We start from the raw sequence: 22,798 nt of genomic DNA, 5'->3' as shown, positions 1-22,798 counted from the left end.
CTTTTCCTTTTTCTCTTTACCTACCCTGTAGTATTTAAATGTAATCTTGCTTTTATCCAATGAGCAACAAAGTATAGAGAACATGAAGTGGCTTATCAAATAATGTAAAATTTGGTTTTCTTGAAAAAAAAAATTAATGACATGAGAAATAAACCATACACTACAACAATGCAAATGTTATTTGATTTGTATGTCTAGTTTCTTTTGCCACAAAAAGAAAAATAAATACAAGGAACACTTGACTGTGGCACATGCACATATATCAAACCTTGAACTATTAACTCAAAATTGCTTACTCAATTTTTTTTTCAGCTTGTGTCAGGGAAACGCAGCCAATATGTATCTGCATTTAAGAAAAAAAAGTGCTTATTCTGTGTAGTGAATACAAAGTACACAAAATAAAATTTTGAAGCACAGAGGATTACACTGAGAAGGCAGCCTTCAAATGTAGGCACGTTATAGTAATGAAGGTAACTGTACTGCACAGATCACAGTCTTCATTTCTCCAGCTGTTCAACAGGCATTAGATGCTTTTGTCCCAGGCAGCTGATGAATCATGCTAGCGACAAATGTCTCTGTTTCACAGAAATGGGAACTGGTGCAAACATTAAAAAAATAAAAAGTATAGATTAATTTTGGTATTTTAAAAGTGTGTTAATATTTTTTAAATCATGGAAGTAAAAATAGGGATAAATAGGTATAATTGCTGAATTGGCTTCATATTAGTCCACTAAATTAGCCTTTTGCAGAAACTTGTTTGGTGCTCAGTTCATTCCATAAATGCTCTCCACCTTCAAAGAGTGACTAAATTTGCAAAGGATTCTCTGAGAAATGTTAAGAATTTATTACTGAATTTCAACTCTATCAAAAGCCTGTTAACATTCTTGAATATTGCTCTCAAGTCTGAGAGAGGATGATCTACTACTGAAAAGCACTAAAAACCCAGCAATAACAACCTTCCACCTGCCTAACCAGCAGCAGGCATTCCAATAAAAGCATGAGAAAGCCTCAATGTTCAAGGCAGAATAAAAAGTGAGACACATCAGAGAGGGCAAAGAGTAAAAATGAGGGAATAAAAAAGTTGAGTTTTAAAGAACTCTACTCTTAATATGCAGGACATTTGTTCTTAATGCAAAATGATACTAATAAGATTAGTGAACATTTGTGTAGAAAAAAAGAAGTTTTATATCATAGATTGATTTACCTTCAATCTATTTTTAAATTCAACTGACCACTGAATTAATGTTGCCAGTTGATACATCTTCCTATGCCCTCAGTCCCTACAAATTTTACCCCTAGGGCTAAGCATCCACTTTTTCTTCCATTTGCCGACATTTTAAATGGTAGTTAATTTTCTGTCCCCTCTAAAAGGAACTATTTGACTAAGTTAGATGGAATTTAAAAGCAATTTCTTTTATAAGTCTTTTTTGTGTATTCCCATTTCCCCTCCTCATCCCTGGATGCTCACAGACATCCAACAAAAAAGTTTGCACTTTTTAAAATAGTTTATTTTCCTATTACATGAATGTAATTATAGGCCCTAGTTTTCTCAGTATATAATAAGAGGATTGCATTATATAATCTCTAACAACATTCCTTCTAGCTCTAATAAACCATGAATCCCAAGGAATGTCCCAAAAAGCGTCTATTATGGAATAGGCTCAGTCCCTCTGAAGAACAGGCTTGTCTTCTGCTCAGTTTCAATTTATTATTCAACAAATGTTTCTTAGACAACTTAAGGCCTAGAGGTCCAAATCAAACAGTCCAAACCTTCAAACAATTTCTATTCTACTGTTGGATATTGTTGAGAGAATTGTAGAAGTGAGATACAACACATGGTACAAAGGCTCTGTGGTTCCTTCCTCTGGCCAGTTCTTAGCACCTCTGTTTCAAGGAGGGACCCAGGCCAGCTCTACCCACTCTTCTGACAAGACCAAAATTTGACTCTCATATAAAATACTTATTTGCTATTTGGTCTCATATAAATCATTGGAAGGAACCCAATGAGGCAGTTGCTACAAAAGTCCAGGAGTAAGATGAGGAGAGGATAAGAGGGCTGTGATGTAAAAGGATGTGAAATGTTATAGAGACTGAACTGATAGCATTTAGCAATTGACTGCATATAGGGCAGGGTTAATAGATGAAAATGACTTTTATGGTATCAACCTGGATGACTGAAAAATGGTGATATCTTAGACAGAAACAGGGAACTTGGGGGTTTTTCAGGAAAGAGATAATGAGCTCTGTTTTGGACATGCTAAATTCGAGATTCCTCCTTACATTTATGTGGCAGTCTCCAACAGGTAGCTGGAGACAGCAGATAAGATCAGTGATAGATGGGATGTGGGACTCATCTGCAGAGGGATATGCAATAATTGAGCACATAGGAGTTAATGAGTTCAAGAGAGAAAAAGCTTAGTGAGAAATATGGGCCCACGACAGAACCCTCTGGTATACTGACAGAGAGAAGGCAGAAGACAGAAGATGATCCTGCAGAGAAGACACTTTCACTATCTTTTCTCTCATCCTTCACTAGTTTCAAGAAGGCAAAATTACTGATTTTGATTATCATCAATTCCATAAAAAATTCAGAATGCATTGCCACAAAAAGGAGGCCAGAAGAACCCAGAAGATGCTTTAACTAGGAAACAATTGAATTCTTTGCCAAATAAACAGCAATGGCAGCCAAAGACACCACCATATAAGAATATAAACAAATTAGTAAAATATGATGGAGAGGGACAGTAGTAGAAGATTATCAGTAATATTATCTCACAAAATAAGAAATATGGAAACAAAAAAAAAGTAAAAGCAAATCTTGGCAGGAGACTCAACTAAGTTACATTATCCTGAAAGCATCTGAATCCAAAACTGGCAGGAGGTCAACCAAAAGGAAGAAAATAAAGTATATTTTATAATGATCTACTTTCATCATCAATGACAATAACTCATCACATTTGGATATTAATACTACTTAGGTTTCAACATCTCTTTCATAGGACCATGAACCAGAAATAATGTAAGAAACTATCTCACTATATTGTTGAGAAAACTTGGGTTCAGAGAAATTAAGTGACTTGCCAAGATCATATGTAGTGTCAAAGGTGAGATTTGAACCCAGGTCCTCTAACTCAATAGAATGTGCTTATTATTTTTGGTATTATCAAAGAAACTCAAATAGTATTTAGAAGATCAAGTGACAGGATCAGAACATACAGTCATGGGGGAAAAAACATCTTAAAAGCATTATAATCTTGGAAGCACTGATGCACTGATTATCAAGATACCAGAGAGAGTAAAGAATAACAAAAGGACCAGCCATCCAATTAATAATTACTTAAATATCTGTTCTGTGGCAGACACTGCTTAAAACTCTAGGGATACAAACACAAGAATGAAACCATCCTTCTTTCAAGGAGTTTACATTCTAAAAGGGGAAAACAAGACACAGAGTTGAAAGATGGAGTATCTCAAGAAACACAGAGAAGCCAACTCTGCCAAGCTGCTTGCCCTGTACAGCCAGGTGGTCAATAGCTATAAAAATTCAATAAAGGGTCTATATTTGATCCCAGAGGCATTATGGAAACACTGATCAACTTAGTAGAGGATTAATCCTGGAAGAATGGCAATAGGGTGTTTGGGATTAAAGGCTGGTGAAGTTGTAATAAGCAGATAAAGGCAGGATGGTGATAGCTAGAGGTAATAAAGGACTAAAACAGGTAGGGTGATAAGGTAGTTGTAATAGGGGTTAAGGAAAGTGGATGGGGTTTGTCCGTCCCTAAGTCAATAGGTGGGAAAAGGAGGGTACAATGATGGAGGTAGTGAATTGAGGTGATAGGAGGTGTAAGGGAATGACTGAGATTAGGGAAATATAAATCACTGAAGAGGATGAGGTATTAGGCAGGCAGCTGCAGGAGGGAGACACAGACTGGGTACACCAGTTTGACAGAGACACTGAGGGGAAACAGACTGAGCCCTCCAGGCAGGAAGGGCACTTCTACAGACAAAGGTTGGGGCCAGCCAGGAATGGCTTGAAACTGACTAGAGGGCTTTCTAGTCAGTTTCTCAGGTTCAAGGAAGAGCCCAGAGGAAGTATAGAGATTACACTTCCTCTCAAAATGGACGCCTCCAACTCCCTCAGGACCCAGAGAGAATATTGTTCCTTTCTCCCCTTCTCCCTCTCTTATCAATCAACTAATGAATTAGCCAAAGATTTGATTATTGACAACAGGGTTTATTGAGTTTCAGGATTGATTGTAAAGGACAGAGGGATACAAGGTATCTCTAACAGCCGCCAAAGGAGAAGCTTCAGGAGGGGGAGGGATGCAGGAATGAGAGACTGAGAAAGGATCTGCCTAACTCAGTCCCGGGAGGTTTTGTTGCCTTTTAAGTTAGAAAAGTTGCATACAATGATTCAGGAGATAATTTGTATCAAAGCTAAGCCCTACCTGTCTCCTGGGAAAACTAAATCTACAAAGTTTGAATGCTACCACCCAGATCTACCCTTCTTCCAAAAACCCACAGGAAATTCAGGAAGGGAAATGATGGTTGGGATAGGGAAGGTGAGGGAGATCCAAAGGAATTAGCTAAGCTACAAGTCTTAAGAGAAAAGCTGCAGAATCAAGGCCAGGTTTTCAGTCTAAAGATAGAGCTCAATTGACCTTCCTGCTCTGATTGAGACTCCAGTAAGACTTTGCAGGGTTGATTTGCACCTTCTGCACCACTACACACACACACACACACACACAAAATTGAGTACTGGGTCTCTGCAACATCCAGTTTGAAATAAAAAGGTAACTAATTTAAAAGGTAACTGGTAATGTGAGAATGAAGTTTAAGGGAGAGAAAGGGCCTTGGATCTTAAAGATATAGGAAATATCTAAACAGAGTTGATAGTTAAACCCATGGAAACTTATAGGGTCAATGACAAATAAAAAAAGAAGTGTTACATGGACACATAGGAGGGAGAACATAGATGATTCTGCAGGAAGGTTCACAAAGGTAGAATCAGGAGGCAGAAGTGTCATGAAAACCCAAAGGTGAGTGTCCAGGAGACAAAAGCAGTGAACAGTGTCAAACACAGGAAAGAAGTCCAAAAATATTTAAAAAAAAATCAGAATGAGGAAAAAGTCACAGATATATTAATACTCTCAAAAAACATTCAAGAGTGGGGCATCTAGGTGGCTAAGAGGATAAAGAGCCAGGCCTAGAGATGGGAGGGTTCAAATCTGTCCTCTGACACATCTTACCTATGTGCTCCTGGGCAAGTCACTTAACCTTTACTCTTCTTCTACTTTGAAACTGATACTTAACTTGGTATTGACTCTAAGACAGAAGGTAAGGATTTATTTTTAAAAATAAGAAGGCATTTAAGAGTAAATAATAACAACTGACCCATCTATGGACACATGTCAAGATAATCCCATATGAAAATACAGATTCCACAATCAAGGTTTGGCACATACTGAATGCTTAATGAATGGTTTCTCCTTAATTTCCAGTCAAGAGTATGACAAAGATATAGAGATAGTAGAACAAAAGAGCCTTAAAGGTTCTTCTCCAAAAAAAACCCGGATATTTTCTTAAGAATATGCAAGCTTCTTTGACAGGCTAAACTACAGAGAAAACTTTAAACACCCTCTAGTTTGTAACCTTAAGTTAGACAAAAACCAGGGAGATTTATTTTGTCTAAGATTTTTGCTAGTGACAGGGAGAATGTCTTAGACAAAAAAAAAAAAAGGCAAAATACTGATAGAAAAAGGATTCCTCTCAGATGGTGAAGTCCTCCAGATGCTCTATTCTTAAATTCATTTATTCAATAAACATTTAGTAAGTACCTACTACATGCCAGGCACTGTGCTAAGCACTGGGGATATAAAAAGATACAAAACCTTCCCTCAAAGAGCTTATGATGTAATGGGAGAGACAACATGCAAACAAATATATAGAAAGCAAATTATATACAGGATAAATGGAAATAACTAAAATAAGTTAAATATAGGAATTAAGAGAGATTGGGGAAGGTTTCTTCTAGAATCTGGAATTTTAGTAGGGATTTCAAGGAAGCCAGGGAGGTTGGTAATCAGAATGGGCAAGGAGAACTTTCTAGGAACGAGGGGACAGCAAGAGAGAATGTCCAAAACTGAGGAATGCAGTGTCTTGTTCTTGGAATAGCTAGGAGGCCTAGGTTACTGAATCAAAGAGTATATGTTAGAGAGTAAGTTGTAAGAAGACTGGAAAGGTAGGATGGGGCTAGAGTAGATGATAAAAGCCTTTGAATGCCAAACAGAGCATTTTGAATCCTGGAGGCCACAGGAAATCCAGGTATGAGGTGATAAGGGTCTGCACTAAAGTGGTAGCAGGATCAGAGGAGAGAAGGGGGAGTGTTTAAGAGAAGCTGCAAAGGTGGACTCTACAGCGCTTGGCAATGACTCTGAGATAGGAGTGAGGAGTCTGAATTGACTCCTAGGTTGAGAGCCTGAGCAACTGGGAGGAGGGTGTTGCCCTCTACAGTAAGAATCAAGGTAGGGAAGGGGAAGGGTATAAGGGGAATGATAGTGAGTTTTGTTTTGGACATTCTGAATATAAGATGTCCACTGAACATGGAATTCCAGGTACCTGAGAGGCAACTGGAGACGCAGGACCAGAGGTCTGCAAAGATCAAGGCTAGAAATGTAGATCTGAGAATCATCAGTGTAGAGACTGTAATTAAATCAATGACCACTGATGAGATCAGGTGGAAGTACTACAGAAGAAGAAAAGAGGGCTCAGGGCAGATCCCAGAGGAACTTATGGTTAAGATCTAGAGAAGCATTCAGTAAAGATGACAAAAGAGAGGTCAAAGAATGAGGAATAGCAGCAGACTGGTTTCCCAAAAATCTAAAGAGAATCAAGGAGGAATGATCAGTAGTGCCAAAGGCTGCAGAAAGGCTAAGGATAATGAGGACTAAGAAAAGGTGAATGGATTTGGCAATTAAGAGATCATTAGTTACTCTGGAGAGAGAAGTTTTAGTAGAATAATTCAGAAGCTGAGTATAAGAAGAAGAAAACAAGAGGGAAAGTAGAGGTACAAGAAGAGGGAAAGTGGAAGCACCTCTCATACCCAGATAAACTTTTGAGGAGTTTTGCTACAAAGGGCAGAAGAGAAATAAAATGATAGTGGGAATGAAAAGATCAAGATCAAAAGTGAGGGTTTTTTCAAGATGAGAGAGAAAGGGATATGTTTCTAAGCAATAATAGATGAGCCAGAAGAAAGGTAAGAGACTGAAAATAAGGGAAGAGTAGTATGACAGAAAGGCCAATCTTGGAAGAGATGGGATGGAATGAGATTACTTAAAAAAAAAATAGAGAGACTGGATTTAGTGAGGAGTAAGGCCACTGCATCATATGAGACAAGGCTGAAGAAGGAGAAAGTAATAGAAGGCATCTGAGTGATAGATGAGGATGAGGGGAGAAAGAGCTCCTGGCAAATGGCAACTTTTTTGTAAAATATGAAGTAAGTTTCTCACTTGTGAAAGTATGGGGGAAGTGAGTCATAGAAGGTTTGAGGATAAATGAAAAAGTTTAGAAGAGGCACTCTGGAGAGCGGGAGAGCTGATAAGGGATATATATGCTAGAATTGCCTAGCAGTAATGAAGGTTCAGTTGACGTTGTGTAATCGAAATCTGTAGTAGACTCAGTCAGAACAGTTCTGTGATTTTCTCTGGAGTCTAGATCCAATGCTTTTCCCATGACTATTAAATCTCTCCAAGACTAAAGATGATTCTTTTGAGATACCATTTATATACCATTCCCTTTACTTTCAGGAAATGAAAAAAATTAAAAGGATGACGAGAAAAAAACCAGAAGTTAACATATATGTGTAAAAACGAGTGTCCCAGAAATTAGATCAAATAGGGTGGTCCTTGAAAAATTCTACTTTTTCACGTTAATATTATAGCTCTATAACCCTACCAAAGATGCAGAGTTGAATCAAGCCTTAACAATAAAATCAATTTTCATCCGTACAAAAAAGTAATTAGATTAGAAAATTTCACATTAATGTTATTTCATAAAGATTTTTGCTTCTAAAGACTCCATAGAATATTCTTTTAAGAATTTATTTATATCAACTATCTTACTTCCTAAAGTCTTTGGTTTTCAGAACCCTCCAAAAAGCCTTTTAAGTTGTAGGATTGGGGAATTATGTTGAAACAAAAAAGTCAAAATATTTTTCTTTGAAATGAAACCTTTGAAAGTTTCCTTAAAGAACTGCTATACATAAAAAGATAATTTAAAAAATGGTGAGACAATACACAGCATCACATTATATAGTTTTTTAAAAGTCTTATTGGACTATAAGTTATCTTCCAAAAAATGGAAATGTCCATCCAACTATATGTAAATATATTCTTGAGAAGCATGTATAAATATGTATCTCTACAAAGACAAAGGAAACCCAAAGTAATGAAAATAGTTATTGTATTTTTGTAGACTTTAAATTTGAAAAATCTTAATAAAGCATTCCACTTATTATAATGTAAAGAACCTTATAACTTCATATGTGTGGATTTTCCACACCTTTCTTTAATGCAGGCTGAAAGGACTTTGTGACTTAGTAGATGGATTCAAATTGAAAAAAGTTCCTGACTCTACAGCTGACATGCTGATGCACTCTTTTGAACTTAGCATGGATAGTCCTTGAACAATAGCAAATAGTTCATCACTAGGCCTAGACTCAAAGATTTTCTGGTTCTGAATAATTTTCCTGAATTTACATTAATGGTATATAACCTTTGAGAACCTAGTCACTTCTGCATCATAATGAGGCATCATGGTGAGATTTTAGAAGTATGATTTATATTTATCACCAAAGCTAACAGAACAGAAATTTATTATGGCTAAATATTATCAAAAAGAGGTTAATAATTTATGGAATTTTATGAAAACTCTAGGTAAATCACTTAATTTTTCTATAGTCCAATCAAATCCCAATGATTTTATAAGCTACAAAACAGACTTGGATGGATCAATCTGGGTAGATATAATATCTCATTGGGAACTGGCTGTACTGATAAAATCATAAATTTATAAATTTATAAATTACATATAATATATATTTATGTTTATAACTTATAATATACATTTTATATATTTAGAAAATATATTAAATGTATATTATAAATTTATAAATTATAAATTCAAATCCACCAAAATATAATTTTTATTTCGTCTTTAAAAATAATTTTCTGTTTCAGAGGCTACTTATAGATGACCCCATTAAGCTGATTCAATATAACAATTATTTAGCTACATGTTACAAATGAAAAATGTCAAAATACAAACATATTAGATGTCCTATAGCATCAGAATAGGCCCCACTGAATGCTTTAAAAGACCTTCTTTGTTTATAACCATATTGGTATTGATGAAAATTTACCTTTTATAAAGGCGTTTCCTTTTTGTAGTTGAAACTTGGATCTGAACCATCAATCTGAAGCTTCAGGGCTTGTTTAAGGCTTAACTCTGTCTCTGCAGGAGGATAGCCTTCTAGAACTTCCTGATGCCCTCTATCCTGTATTGTTCGTGGGACTGAAACCCTACCAAGGAAAACTTGATTGTTTTGTAGGTGATAATTTGGATTTGTCATTATTCCATTTCTCTTCTTCTGTTCACCACTTTGTTGATTAATTAGGAATTGTTGCTGAGATCGACCAACTTCTTGCTGAGATGGAGGAATCATAATTTTACACTGTGATTCTGTTGGCATTTGCTTTAGTGGTGTACTAGTCCCAGATTTGGCAGCAGGTACCCTTTTATCAAATTGAGTCATTTCATATTCTAAAACTTTTGGTTGTGAAGAATTGCTAGGTTTAGATTTTTTCCCAACAGAACTAGATTTATTAGAATTTTCTGATTTTCCCCCTTTATTTGCTTTAGTTGATTTCAAACTGGGCTTTACTTGGCTCCACTCAAACTCACTACTTGGTGAATTATGACTCTGTCCTAAGGATTGTGTTGTAGAAGATGGGGAAACAATTGACTGTCTACTTCGGCTTCGTGGCAATGAATGCTGCTGTATCTGCTCTGTAAAAGACATGTTGTGGAAGCTATCAATGGGGACCGTCTGAGCAGTTGCTGTTGAAGAAGTAGTTCTTAAAGAAGAATTTTTGGAGCTTTTAAGAGAATTATTCGATAGTGATGATTTCTGGCGATCAACTGTGGAATCTGGAGATTCTGAAGGAGAACTGAATGCATGAGTTGGCCCATTTGATAAGCTCCGCAATGTAGGCTGCATATCTCCTCCACCAGTACTCCCAGAACTATTTGATTTTATTGTTAATGATTGCATTTTCGAAGATACTGACTGCAAAGGCTTTTGCTCCATTGTGTGAACAGGAGATGGTGAACAACCATTTAAACTAGATGCACCGTATTTTTCCAATAATTTAATTATCTGAGAATGTCCATTTTTGGCAGCAACCCGCATAGCAGTACGTCCGAACTGATCTGCATGATTTGGGTCAGCACCATGTTCTAGCAATATCTGCACAGCATCAATGTGTCCTTCTTGAGCAGCAATGCAGAGAGCAGTTGCACCTTGGTTACATGTGTGGTCAACTACAGCCCCGTGTTCAATCAAAACCTGGACCACCTTTACATGGCCCTGCCAGGCTGCTGACTGCAAAGCAGACCGCTTTTCGTTGTCCGCAGCATTAATATCGGCATGGTATGTCATCAGAAGCTGCACCATTTCTAAATGGCCCTGCCAGCAGGAGACATGAAGTGCCGTCCTCCCCTCGGCATCGCTTGCTTCCACATTTGCACCATTTTCTAAAAAGTACTCGGCCATCGTAAGTTGATTTTCAAGAGCCAAGATGTAAAGTGTGGGCCGGCCATCAGCATCTTTGTAGTCGACATCCGCTCCATGGCTAAAAAGTAGTTCAACAATGTCCCTGTGTCCTTCTAAAGCAGCAACCCGCAAGGAATTCCTTCCGTCGTATCCTCTTTGATCAATGTTAGATTTATTTTCCAGTAATATCTGCACACAATCATAATGTCCCTCTTGGGAAGCTAAAATGAAAGGTATGCGGCCATCGTTATCTATCTCATTTGTTCTGGCTCCTTGCTCAATGAGCGCTTCACATATTAGCCTGTGCCCTTCAAAAGCTGCCATGTGCAGCGGGGTCCATCCTGCATCATCCCGGTGATTTTCGTCTAAGCCTCTGTCCAGCAGAGTTCGTACCACCTCCACATTTCCTTGTGCTGAAGCTATGCTCAGGACCGTCCTACCTTCACTATCGATGCTATCAATGGCAGCCCCCCAGAATAAAAGTGTATTTACTACTGAAGCATGGCCCATAGAAGCTGCTGCTAAAAGGGGAGTCCGGCCATTGTTATCTGTATGATCCACATCTGCTCCCCCTTCTAGAAGCAAGTCGACAACATCCACGTGTCCTTCATAGGCAGCTACCAACAAGGGAGTCATGCCATCTTTATCGCAGTGGTCCACCTCAGCGCCACGATCAATTAAAAGGCTAACGACGGATGCGTGCCCTTTACTGGCAGGCACACAAAGTGCAGCCACAGAGAGGGCGGTCCTCCCATCCACGTCCTCATGGTTCACTTCTGCCCCATGGTCCAGCAAGTGTTCCACGATTTCTCTGTGTCCCATGTAGGCCGCAGCTATCAGAGCAGTTCTCCCTTCGTTGTCGGCTTTGTTAACTTCGGCACCGTGCTGAAGTAAGTTCAGCACGATATCTTCGTGCCCTCCCCAGGCTGCCGCTCTCAAGGCAGTTCGACTGTCGGCATCTGCACAATCAACTTTGACTCCAGCATAAAGAAGAGCAGAAACAACCTCGGTGTGACCTCCCCAAGCAGCAGATCGTAATGCTGTCCAGCCGTCATGGTCATTGTGATTGATATTAGCTCCACAGCCGATCAAACAGTTAACCACCTTGGTATGTCCTTGTCGAGCGGCCAGTGTCAGCGCTGTCTGGCCATGAGCATCTTCAATCTCCAAATCTGCTCCCCTGGAAATGAGTAAGTTAACAACATCAAGATTGCCACTATATGCGGCATTAGCCAACAAAGTTCTCCCATTTGAATCACACTGGTTTACAGAAGCTCCATTGTCTAATAAAGTTCGAATAGAATCTTCCCTTTCTAAGGCTTGCCGGACAATACAAGAGGTGCGATCATCTTCGCTGTGGACATGTGCGCCTGCTTTAACCAACAACTGCAGGACTTCCTGTTCTTTGGGGATCAAAGTAGACAGAGAATCTCGGACGGGTGTACCATTCCATATCATCCAGAGAGCTAACTCAGAAGTCTCTAATTGTAAGTTTGAATTAATCAAGTGTAATGCAAATTCTTGAGCTTCTAAAGGAGTTAAATCTTTTGCTTGACAGGTATAACTCATTGCAAGCATTCTGTGTCCTTCTGCTGCATTACATAAATATTTTTGTGTGCAATGTTTGACATCTAGTAGCCACTCTGCAAAACTATAATGAAACAGTATTTTAGTATTTCCTAGTCCATCAACAAGAAGTTTCGAGAGTACGTCTAATTTGCGTTGGAAGTCTTCTATGGTCAATGACATATTTTTGGTCCATACTGCATGATATAATTCTGTTATGGTTAGTGGTCGGCATGCTGCAAGAATTACATTCAGAATAGGTTGAACTTTTGCAAATTGTTTCCTCACAAAAAGTCTTTGACAGAGCCAGAGATATAGCCCATTGAGGGTTCCGGGGATATCACGGATTTCTCTTAACATAATAAAATTTTCCACAACTCCATCTAGAACTCGTTCTAGATAAAGAAAACAACCGCTGCTTTTGATATGGAGTTGATTCAACATTTCTGCAGTTTCCTTTGTGAGATGCTGTCTCAAGGCTTCTTCTTGATCTAGACGATGGAGAATGTACTGTTGAACATCCTTAACAATGTAAGCTTTCCGAAGATCATCAAGACTTATTTTTCGAAAGCCTAGGGGAAAGAGAGAGACATGTCAAAGGGGACTTTTGAATGTACATTCCAATCCCAAAAAATCATCAAGGTATCAGAGATGCATGGTTAAAGGGTTATAAATCTTATACAAGAGCAGATTAACTATTTTAATATAGAAAAACATATTAGAAAGTTTTGAACATCACTGTAGACAAAAGCTGAAAATGAACATTATTGATGTATTCTTATAAATATAGAAATTAGTCATATTGCTATTTGCATTTGGTGAATAATTATCAATTCCAGTTGAAATACTTTCATTTATTTTACAATATGTTATCTAAGCAGTATTATATTATCTCAGCAGTATCTATTGCCAGTATGGAATATGCTCCTGATGTTAGCAGAGTATCTATTCTCTATCTTAAATAGTATATAAAATGAGAGGCACAAATCAGAATTAAAACAGGATGTACCATATAGACTGAGAAGTACATAAAATAAAAAGAAAAAAAACCATGTCTAGACTTTTTCAAACTTTCCAGTTTTTAGGTAAAAATTTGAAGAGGCCAATTAGAAACGTGATGCCCCCAAATTGTCTGTATTGTAATAAACCACATTATAATTTTGAGGGGCAATTTTGGATATTCACTAATTTGAAAATATTTCTGAGATTATTTCTCATCCATTTAGTGCATCAACTTTAATTATCTTTAAATTAACCATATTTAATTGGACAATCAAATAAAAATTCTTAATTTTCATAAAGTAAAATTAACCATGTAACATCTAACTTATTTTAATTATATTAACATAATATCACATTTTTTAACTAAATCGAAATTGATGGAAAAGTATGCCAACTGATGAAACACAGCTCTACCAGCATATTAAAATAAGCAGATTATCTCATTAAATTGATAATGAAATACTTTAAAAATATTTCCAATTCTTTTTTCTAAGCATTCCACAAAAGAAGACAACATACTTTTCCCCCATGAGGGCAAAACAAGGGTAAGTAACAGATATGGCTTAATAAAACTATCAGATAACATTTGCTAAAAAGAAAAAAAAAAGCTGGCATTCTGTACTTAAGATCAATAATGTTTTTCAGTATTCAACTGTATGAAACAATGCTTTCATATTGTTTTGAAGATTTTTCTTTTTAAGGTCTATTGTTGTCTTTTGTTTTTAGACCAGTCAATTTTCACTTAACTACTGCTCACTAAGGCTTCACTTCTCTTGTAACAAGAAATTTAAGTAAAAAATATTCAATGAAAAATCATCAGAACAGTCAAAAACAAACACAATCTCCTGTTTCTCAGCTGAGAGAAAGGAGACAGATTTATTTATTCAGTTCAGTAGAACTGGGAGTGGTGATTAATCAACATTCAATTTCCTTTTAGCATCATTTCTTTTATGATATTATAGTGATCGTATATCTAACTCTCCTGATTCTTCTTACTTTATCTTGCAACAGTCTAAATAATTCTTCCCTTATTTCTCTGAATTTCTTCAAGCATAATAATAATAATAATAATAATAATAATAATAATGACATCTGACTTCATTCACATATCACAATCTGTAATTGATAAAATGTTTGACTTTTCAATGGGTTGGATAAGAGGAGGGATAAGGAGGGATAAGAAGGAAAGATTTTGCAATTCAAAATTTTTTTAATGAATGCTAAAGATACAAAGTTAAATAAATGAACAAATATGTAAATGAAAATTTATAGCTGTCAGGAGGTGCCATAAAAAATGCTTTCGGTGGGGAGAGAGAGGAGGGGGCACCTGGGTAGTTCAGTGGATTGAGAACTAGGTCTAGAGATGGCAGGTCCTAGGTTCAAATCTAGCCTCAGACACTTCCTAGCTGTGTGACCTTGGGCAAGTCACTTAACCCCCATGCCTAGCCTTACCACTCTTCTGCCTTGGCACCAATACATAATATTGATTCTAAGATGGAAGATAACAACAAGAAAATGCTTTGAGACAGAAGGGTCCTTTCCCCTCGGTCTTTTAGTTCCTTGGAGGGATATTTCTAACGGCTTCTTTGAATCAAAGAATACAAAGAGTAAAAGAAGAAACTTCAGAAATGTTTTCATTTGCACTGTTCCTCTTAGTGATTCAAAGCAATCTTTCATGTGATCATAGATAGTTGCAATTCCTCCTTTGTGAATGGCTTGTCCATGGTCCTCTGTGATCATTTATCATGAGGAATAAGTTTGTGGTTCAATCCATGGCTATATCCTAGACACCTTATACATAAGATACATATAAGAATTACTTAAGGCAAAGATTATTTTCCTACTTGACAGGTTCTCGCTTTCCAGCTGCAATGATTTTGTTTGAACTTTTAATTTTACATAATCAAATTATTCTGTTTAATCTTTTGTGATCTCTATCCTGGGTTTGGTCATGAATTTTCCCCAAACTAAAATAATGAAAAACAGTTGCTTTTTGTTCCCCTGTTTTTTTTTATATGATCCTTTATATTTAGATTACATATTCATTCAATGCTTATCATAAATTGTGGTGCAAGAAATCTCCCATTTTCCTAACCAGTGAATAAAGAGCTTCATAAAGGTATGGTAGATTATGTTCTTAATTACTGAGAATACATTTTTTGCAAAGGTATTTTTCTGCTAAATTTTAATAGAACGATACTGGATAACTAAATTAAAATGCAACATTAAAAAGTTTAGTTAAAAATTTTAGATTTCTTTGAAAAACTTTTTGGACAAGAAGTTATCCTTTCCTTTTTTCCCCCTCTCCCATTCTTATCTGATACACCTCCATGATTTTCTCTATTTTTCATTCTGAGATTAAGTTAAGATAGCTAGCTCTTGTTTTTATCATTTTGTAGGTAGTCACTCATCCCCTTTAAGATCTCAGGTCTACTGGCATAGTTTGTGCTAATTATCTTTATTTACTCTGTGCTATAACACCTACTTTTCATTTTTAATTAGATAATTTTACCTTTTATTTTTACAAATTAGCTAATGATTTATTGGTTTTTTTAACTTTTTCTAGTGTTTTTGTTCATGATTTTATCTAATTTTCCTCTTATTTTCACAATTTCTTCCTTTTTTAACTTTAGTTTTTCAAATTTCATGGAAAGTTAATTAATCCTCTTTTTTCCTGTTTTTAATATGCTATCAAAGGAATATATATTTTTTTTTACTTCTGAGGAATCATTGTACAACTGTCCCATTATTATTATTCCTCATTTACATAGGTGCCATTTTTATTATTCTTTTGACTCATTCATTGTAATTGTTCCTTAGTCTCCATTTAAATCTTTTTTATTCTTGTGCTTCCTGGGTTATTAGTTAAAAATATTATAGTCTATAAAGCTTACATTTAATCTTTCTGCCCTTTTGCAGCTAGTCGAACTACTATGACCACCACCTCTTCTCTGACCCTGATGGAAACAGTCCAAGGTCCTGAAACTAAGAGCCTTGGGAATAGCAGTGATCTTCAAAACATCAGACAGGCTTCTAGCTAAGCTCCTAAAGATACAAATGAAGGTGAGTCATGATTCTGGAGAAGAGGTCCACAATTCTCATCACTACCAGCAACAAGTGCTGACCAATTGCCACCAACAGGCAGAAGGACACAAGAACCATGAGAATGATGGCACTAATCTTGCTTTCAAGACAGTTCTCACAATTATCATCTGGGAAGGTAGCTCTATGTAGAAGAAGCTAGTGAATCAATTACCAACCTGAGGGCAGGAAAGTCAACCTAGCTGAAGCAGAAGAGCAACCAGAAGGAGACAGGAGGTGGCATGAGCCAGGTAAATTGAATTAACCACAACCATCACCTACCCATGACCACCATCTCGCCTCACACTTGGATGGAGATAGTTCAGGACCCTGAACTCAAGAGCCTTGGGAATTGCAATGCTTCCATCCCAGTGCCCTCAGTCATCATCCTGGCAATCAACTTTGGGAAATATATCCTGTCCACTACTGAGACAGGAGCTATAACCACAGCTACTGAAGATCCAGAAAAGAAAAAAAAATGCCACCAAAGTTATTGGCCCTGCCAAATGGTTCAACATCAGAAACTGATAGGATTTCATTCAGTGGAAATGAAAAAAAAAAAAAGATATTTATCACCTGCTTTGCTGCAGCACTTTAGGGATAATGGGACCTTTGCTTGCAGCTGAAATTTATATATGTTATGTCCTCCATTAGCCTGCCAGACAGTCAAAAAAAAACCACATTTTTAGTCAAAAACTACTAAGTACTGAGGGATAAAAAGAAGGGTGAAAGACAGTCCTTACCATTGAGCTCCTGATCATGGGGATTATGTAATTATGTAGAAGTACACATATACAAAATGAATTGGTTTAATCAACAGAGGGAAGGTCCTAGAATGTTGATTCTTCATAGCAAAGACTGGCTTAGTTTTCTATTTGTGTACTAGCACTTGGCACAATATTTGGCACATAATTAAGCACTTTATAAATGCTTCATTCATTCATTCACCTCAAGAAGACAATAGAACTATTAGAGTTAAAGAATCATCTCATTATCTAGATAGAGTGCCTTTATGCTAAATATAGTTTCCTCTTTCTCAAGATTAACTATGCAATTTTATTTTTGCCATGTCTGGAATTGTGGTTATAACATTTACTCTTGGCATCATCTGATACAATAAATTGTTTCAGCCCCTCATTTATTCTTTAGGCTTATCCTCCCCTTTAGGTCAGCAAATGGTCCCTTATATTAGTTTTGCATATACTAATTTGAATTAAAGGTTTTTTTTTTCTTTTAAAATCCTTGCCTTCTGTCTTAGAATTGATACCGAGTATTGGTTCTAATGCAGAAGAGTGGTAAGGGCTAGCCAATGGGGATTAAGTGACTTGCTCAGGGTCACATAGCTAAGGAAGTATCTGAGGCCAGTTTTGAAAACAGAACCTTCCATCTCCAGGTCTGGCTCTTTATCCACTGAAGCACCTAGCTATCCCTTGAATTACGTATTCATACACATTAGCATCCTTTTATCTCCACTCCTATTTCTAGCCTTATCACCTTTTATTAAAGCTTAAATCATATGCTCCTCCTTCTTTGCTTTTGATGCCCAGATGAGAATATAGTACAAAATCCTCCCTGTCCTCACATTCCATCTAACCTCTTAAATTTGTAGCACCTTTAATGAAATTATAATATACTTCAATTCCTTTCTTATTTCTTTCTCTTTTAATTTCTAAATTTTCATCACCATTCATGGGCTATTCACTTTCCCTTCTATTTATTCTTTCCATATCACTATTATAGCTATCCTATTTCTATATTGTGAGGCCTAGTAGAGATAAAAAGAAGTTCAGTTCTCTTCAGTCCCATTATTAGCAGTCATAAATGACAACCATTTCTCCCTTTTTAAAAAAAAAATTATATCAAGAGTCTATTTGATGAGCCTCCACTTTGGACTTATGCCCCCCCCCCCCATTTAAGCATTTATTAAGTATTAAATGCCAGGTCCTGGAGACAGAAAGAAAAAAAATGAAACAATCCTTTCCTTTAGGAGGCATATATTTTATTGGGAAATAACCTGCATATAGTGTATAAATATAATTTATGGTCCAGGGTACTCCAAGGCAGGATGAGTTCATACTAAAGGCCTGACCCAAGGGGGAAGGGGAGGGAGTAATCATCTTTCTTTGGTTCATTGTTCCTACCTAGTTATTCTAGGAACACAACATAATTAATATAGTGGTTGTGTTTACACCAAATATGGGTAAAGATGGCCCCCCCCATATACATATATTTAAGCAGGCAAGGGAACACACACATATTGGGTAAAAACAGCCTTTATATTATCCAACAAAAAATATAGAAGATGAGAAGGATTCTCAGAAACCATGAAAGAAAAATTATACAACATATAGAAAAGGATCAACAGTTTCCCTGGAAAAGAAGACTTGGATACTTTATCAGTCAATCCTTTTGACATTCCTTTGAGTTCCTCTTTATGAGAGACTCACCCCAACATTAGCAATACCCACCCTGTGGTTTGGAAAAAGCCTACCCTACTCAAGTCCCACCAACTAAACATACTTTGGGGACCAGTAGACAAACTAAACCTTCTTTCCTACCAAACTTATACTGTTCAAGTAACTAAATGGCTTTGTTTTTGAGGTAGGATGAAATGAAGTAACTATATGTGTACAATCCACTTCTTTCTCCAAAGACGTTGCTCAAATAGAAAAGTCCTTTATAAGTTTTAATCCCAAAATGCTCCATCCTGGGAAATCTTGAGTCTATTTCCTGTAAGGAGCTGACACTCAGGAAATCTCCAGTCTCTGGCTAGAAGGCCAGATTCCAGGCTGACATAGTCTAGAGAATTCAAAGTCCCCCCCTCCCACCCCCTACACATTAGGGATGGAATTACTCTCTCAAGACTACATGCAAGCACATGTCTATCTCTGCCATGTGTTTCTGCCACAAGTTAACATTCCAGCTTCTGGGGAAGGAGGGGGATGGAGGAGAAGCCCTTCCTGAATATCATTAACTTAATTTTAGAAGAAGGTATATAGGGAAAGGAAAAGTATTAAAAAGTGAGAAACTACATTGATCTTAAGAGTTCATTTTTTCTAAATCTTCAACAGAAGCCAATCCACTTGAGTTCAAATCAGTGTTTTTAGGAGGCATCTCCAAAAAAAGGAGTAGTCTGGGTCCTCTAAGATGGAGAGAGGGAATCCCGAATGGAGGTGCTGCTCAGATGTCTCCAAAGGTCCTAAACTCATTAAAATTAACTGGGGAAGTCATGAGCTTGGTCAGTTACATATTAGCATCTATTCATTAGGCACAGTTTCTAAGACATTCCAAATTAATAGTTTTTCATGAGAGCACAAACATTCCATAGCAGGTGGGCCTGAAGATTACATTCATCTTCAAACACATAATTATACAAATTTGACAAGCAAGCAAAGTTTAACCTAGTTCCTATAGCTCACATCTGCTTTGGTGCTTGTAAGGGCCTGCCCCAACACAAAATAGTAATGAATGTACTTTCATGGCCCATGCCCACCCCCCTCCCCTAACCTAGGATAAAAGGTTCCTCCTAATACTCTTGGTCATATACCTTCCTTACAAAGTTCTTCCCTTACCCTTCCCAAATCCCACCAAGAGAGATCAAGGAAGACCACTTCCCTTCTCCTCTCAGTCAGGCTGAGTGAAACTGCATTTATGACTTTTTCCTATCATTTAATTTTTTTCCCTTTTCCCAATTCCATTTTAAAATACATGTGCATACACACACACACACACACACACACACACACACACACACGACTCACTTATGAGGTAATGTCAATTTTTAACCAGAAAAGGTTAATTCAATTATTTTTTTCCTCTCCTGACTTCCACCATTCATTGGTCCCTTATATCGCTTTCTTTCCAAATGATCTGTTTGCTATTAACCAATATAAGTTGTTTTTTTTACCTCTTTAAGGAATAAAAGCTCTACCTTTCCTTAGATTACTGAAGGAGCTGAGTTCTTTATTTAATCTTTTCTTTTTCTTTAAATCTTTACCTTCTTTCTCAGAAAAGATACTAAGTATTGGTTCTAAGGCAGAAGAGTGGTAAGGCCTAGGCAACTAGGGTTAAGTGACTTGCCTAGGGTCACACAGATAGGAAGTATCTGAGGCCAGATTTTAATTTAGAACCTCCCATCTCCAGGTCTAGCTCTCTATCCACTAAGCCACCTACCTTCTCCATATCCTTTCTTAATAACTATACCGATGGAACTTTGTTATATTTCTCACATGTGAAATATTTGCATATTTGTTAGCTACAAGGGTTTAATTTTTCTATTTTAAAGGGAATTAAGGGAAGATATAGGGATAAATTAATAAAAAATGACTAATTTTGTTAATCAATTATAAATTGTATGATGATAATACTGTGGTTTTAGTGATTAACAATACAAATTATATTTAAGGCTCACTCTCACTCTTAGAGAGAAAAACCAAATAAAAGCAAAAAACAAATACTAATGGTAAGAATGACTTGTTGGCTAGAAGCAAATAGGTTAGGGATAGTAAACCATCGCCATCTATTTATTACGTACCTCTGAACATCTTTTACAGTACCACTCAATTAGAACAAGTAAAATGTACATAAAAAGGGAATAATCATTGGCACCAGACTCTAGAGCTAGGAATCTTTGGTCTAAAATAAATGGCATGTATTAATGGCTATCTTTAAGAGAGGTGAGGTGGTAAAGAGTGATGGGCCAGTGAGTTTGAATCTCTCAACCCTTCCCTCAAGGTGCCACTAACACTTGACAAACTGAGGGAGATTTCTCTGGAATGGTAGACGTACAGAGAACAGGAGCCGGCGTTGGAGGACAGTGGGAAGGCTATCTCAATTGATGAGGTGGGTAGAGACCCTGGCCGGACTGGCACAAACCCTTGGTGAACTCACCTCCTTGTCAGTTGTCAATTCCGCAGGGGGTCTAGCTCAATGGTAGTCTCAGTTAAGCAACTGCTCATAGGCCCTCTTCCCCTCTTTCTCCATGAACAAACTTAGAACCTTTTATCTGACTGCTGTATAATTTATTGTGAGTTAATCAGGGTAGCTGAGGAAGGTGATGGGCAGAGGGATCTAAGCCGCAAGGTCCATCCCTTTGGGGAGCCGATCTTGGCTACAACCCAAAGGTTCTCCTTCCCTTCCCACCTATATCTATTTTCTATCCTATTAGCTTTGTTATAAATAGTTTTAAGTAGGGTCTCTTTACCAGGCAAGGCGAGGACTGGGAGTTTGGGGGTCTGCTCCCAGATTAGAGTCTGACTCCCCAAGGATCAAGTGATCTTGATCTTGATGATTCAATGGACGCTGGCTGGGAAACAGGCTTTAAGGATCATCACAAGTCCAGGAAAACCCTCAGGTTTGGCTCTCGGATGGTCTCAAGAAAGCTCCTCTCCTTCTTTCCACCTTGAGCTCCTCAATCCAAAAGCCCCTTCCTCAGGAATCATTTCCACAATCCTCTGCTGCTTCCAACTATGCAACTTTCTGTGTAGAGTTTTTTTCCCTCATACCCTGCCTTTATGGTCATGTCCTTTGGTGGCTGACTTCTCCTAGGAAAACTTTTAATATGTTGTTGGGGGTAGGGTTAGGACTTCATAGGTGTGCCTAAGACAGTGAATTTATCTTTTTTGCCTGCCCCTCAATTCAATTTTATTTTCAATTTCTACTCCCTTCCCATTTTCACTCCAAAAAGAAAAACAAAAACAATTATAAATATGTAAAATTTTCCTCATTGGCCATGTTAAAAAAAATCTAAAACAAAACATAATATTCAATCTGCACTATGAATCCATGAGCTTTCCATCTGGAAGTGGATTGCATGCTTCATCATAAGGCCTCTGGAATTGTGGTTGGGACTCCACTGATCAAAGTTCTTAAACTTTCAAAAGTTGTTTGTCTTCATACTATTGTTGTTATTATATAAATTATCTTCCTGATTCTGTTCATTTCATTATGAACACAAGTTCATTTCAATCTGCCCATACAAGGACTGTCAGGTGCTCTTTTTCATAATTTCTTACATCAAAATATCATTCTACCACATTCATAAACCATAACTTGTTAGTCATTCCTCAACTGATGGACATACTTTCAAGTTTCTAATTATTTGACACCATAAAATGAGCTGCTATAAATATTTTCATACATATGAATCTTTTTCTTTTTTCTTTTGATCTTACTGGAGTAAAGATCTAGGAGGAATAATGCTGGGTCTATAGAAAGGCACAGTTTGATAAATTTTGGGATATAGTTTTAAATTCTTTTCCAGAATGGCTACACCCGTTCACAGTTCTACCAACAGTGCATTAATATCCCTATCATACA

At 37.1% G+C, this 22,798-nt stretch overlaps 1 protein-coding gene across 1 annotated transcript in view; it reads right to left on the bottom strand.

The window, feature by feature from the left end:
• Positions 1–318: 318 nt before the first annotated feature.
• The window catches only part of ANKRD50 (ankyrin repeat domain 50), a 73,674-nt gene continuing 51,194 nt past the window's right edge, over positions 319–22,798 (bottom strand). Inside the window, exons 3-4 of the mRNA XM_044682188.1 lie at positions 9,419–12,969; positions 319–595 (exon numbers count right to left, since the gene is read on the bottom strand). Coding sequence (XP_044538123.1) covers positions 9,422–12,969 — 3,548 coding nt within the window. The 3' untranslated portion in view covers positions 319–595; positions 9,419–9,421. The remainder of the gene's footprint in view (positions 596–9,418; positions 12,970–22,798) is intronic.

The sequence above is a fragment of the Gracilinanus agilis genome, chromosome 6 (genome assembly GCF_016433145.1).
Source record: "Gracilinanus agilis isolate LMUSP501 chromosome 6, AgileGrace, whole genome shotgun sequence".
Taxonomy (NCBI): domain Eukaryota; kingdom Metazoa; phylum Chordata; class Mammalia; order Didelphimorphia; family Didelphidae; genus Gracilinanus; species Gracilinanus agilis.
The sequence above is the reverse complement of the archived record's forward strand: the minus strand, read 5'-3'. Positions and strand labels throughout refer to the sequence as shown.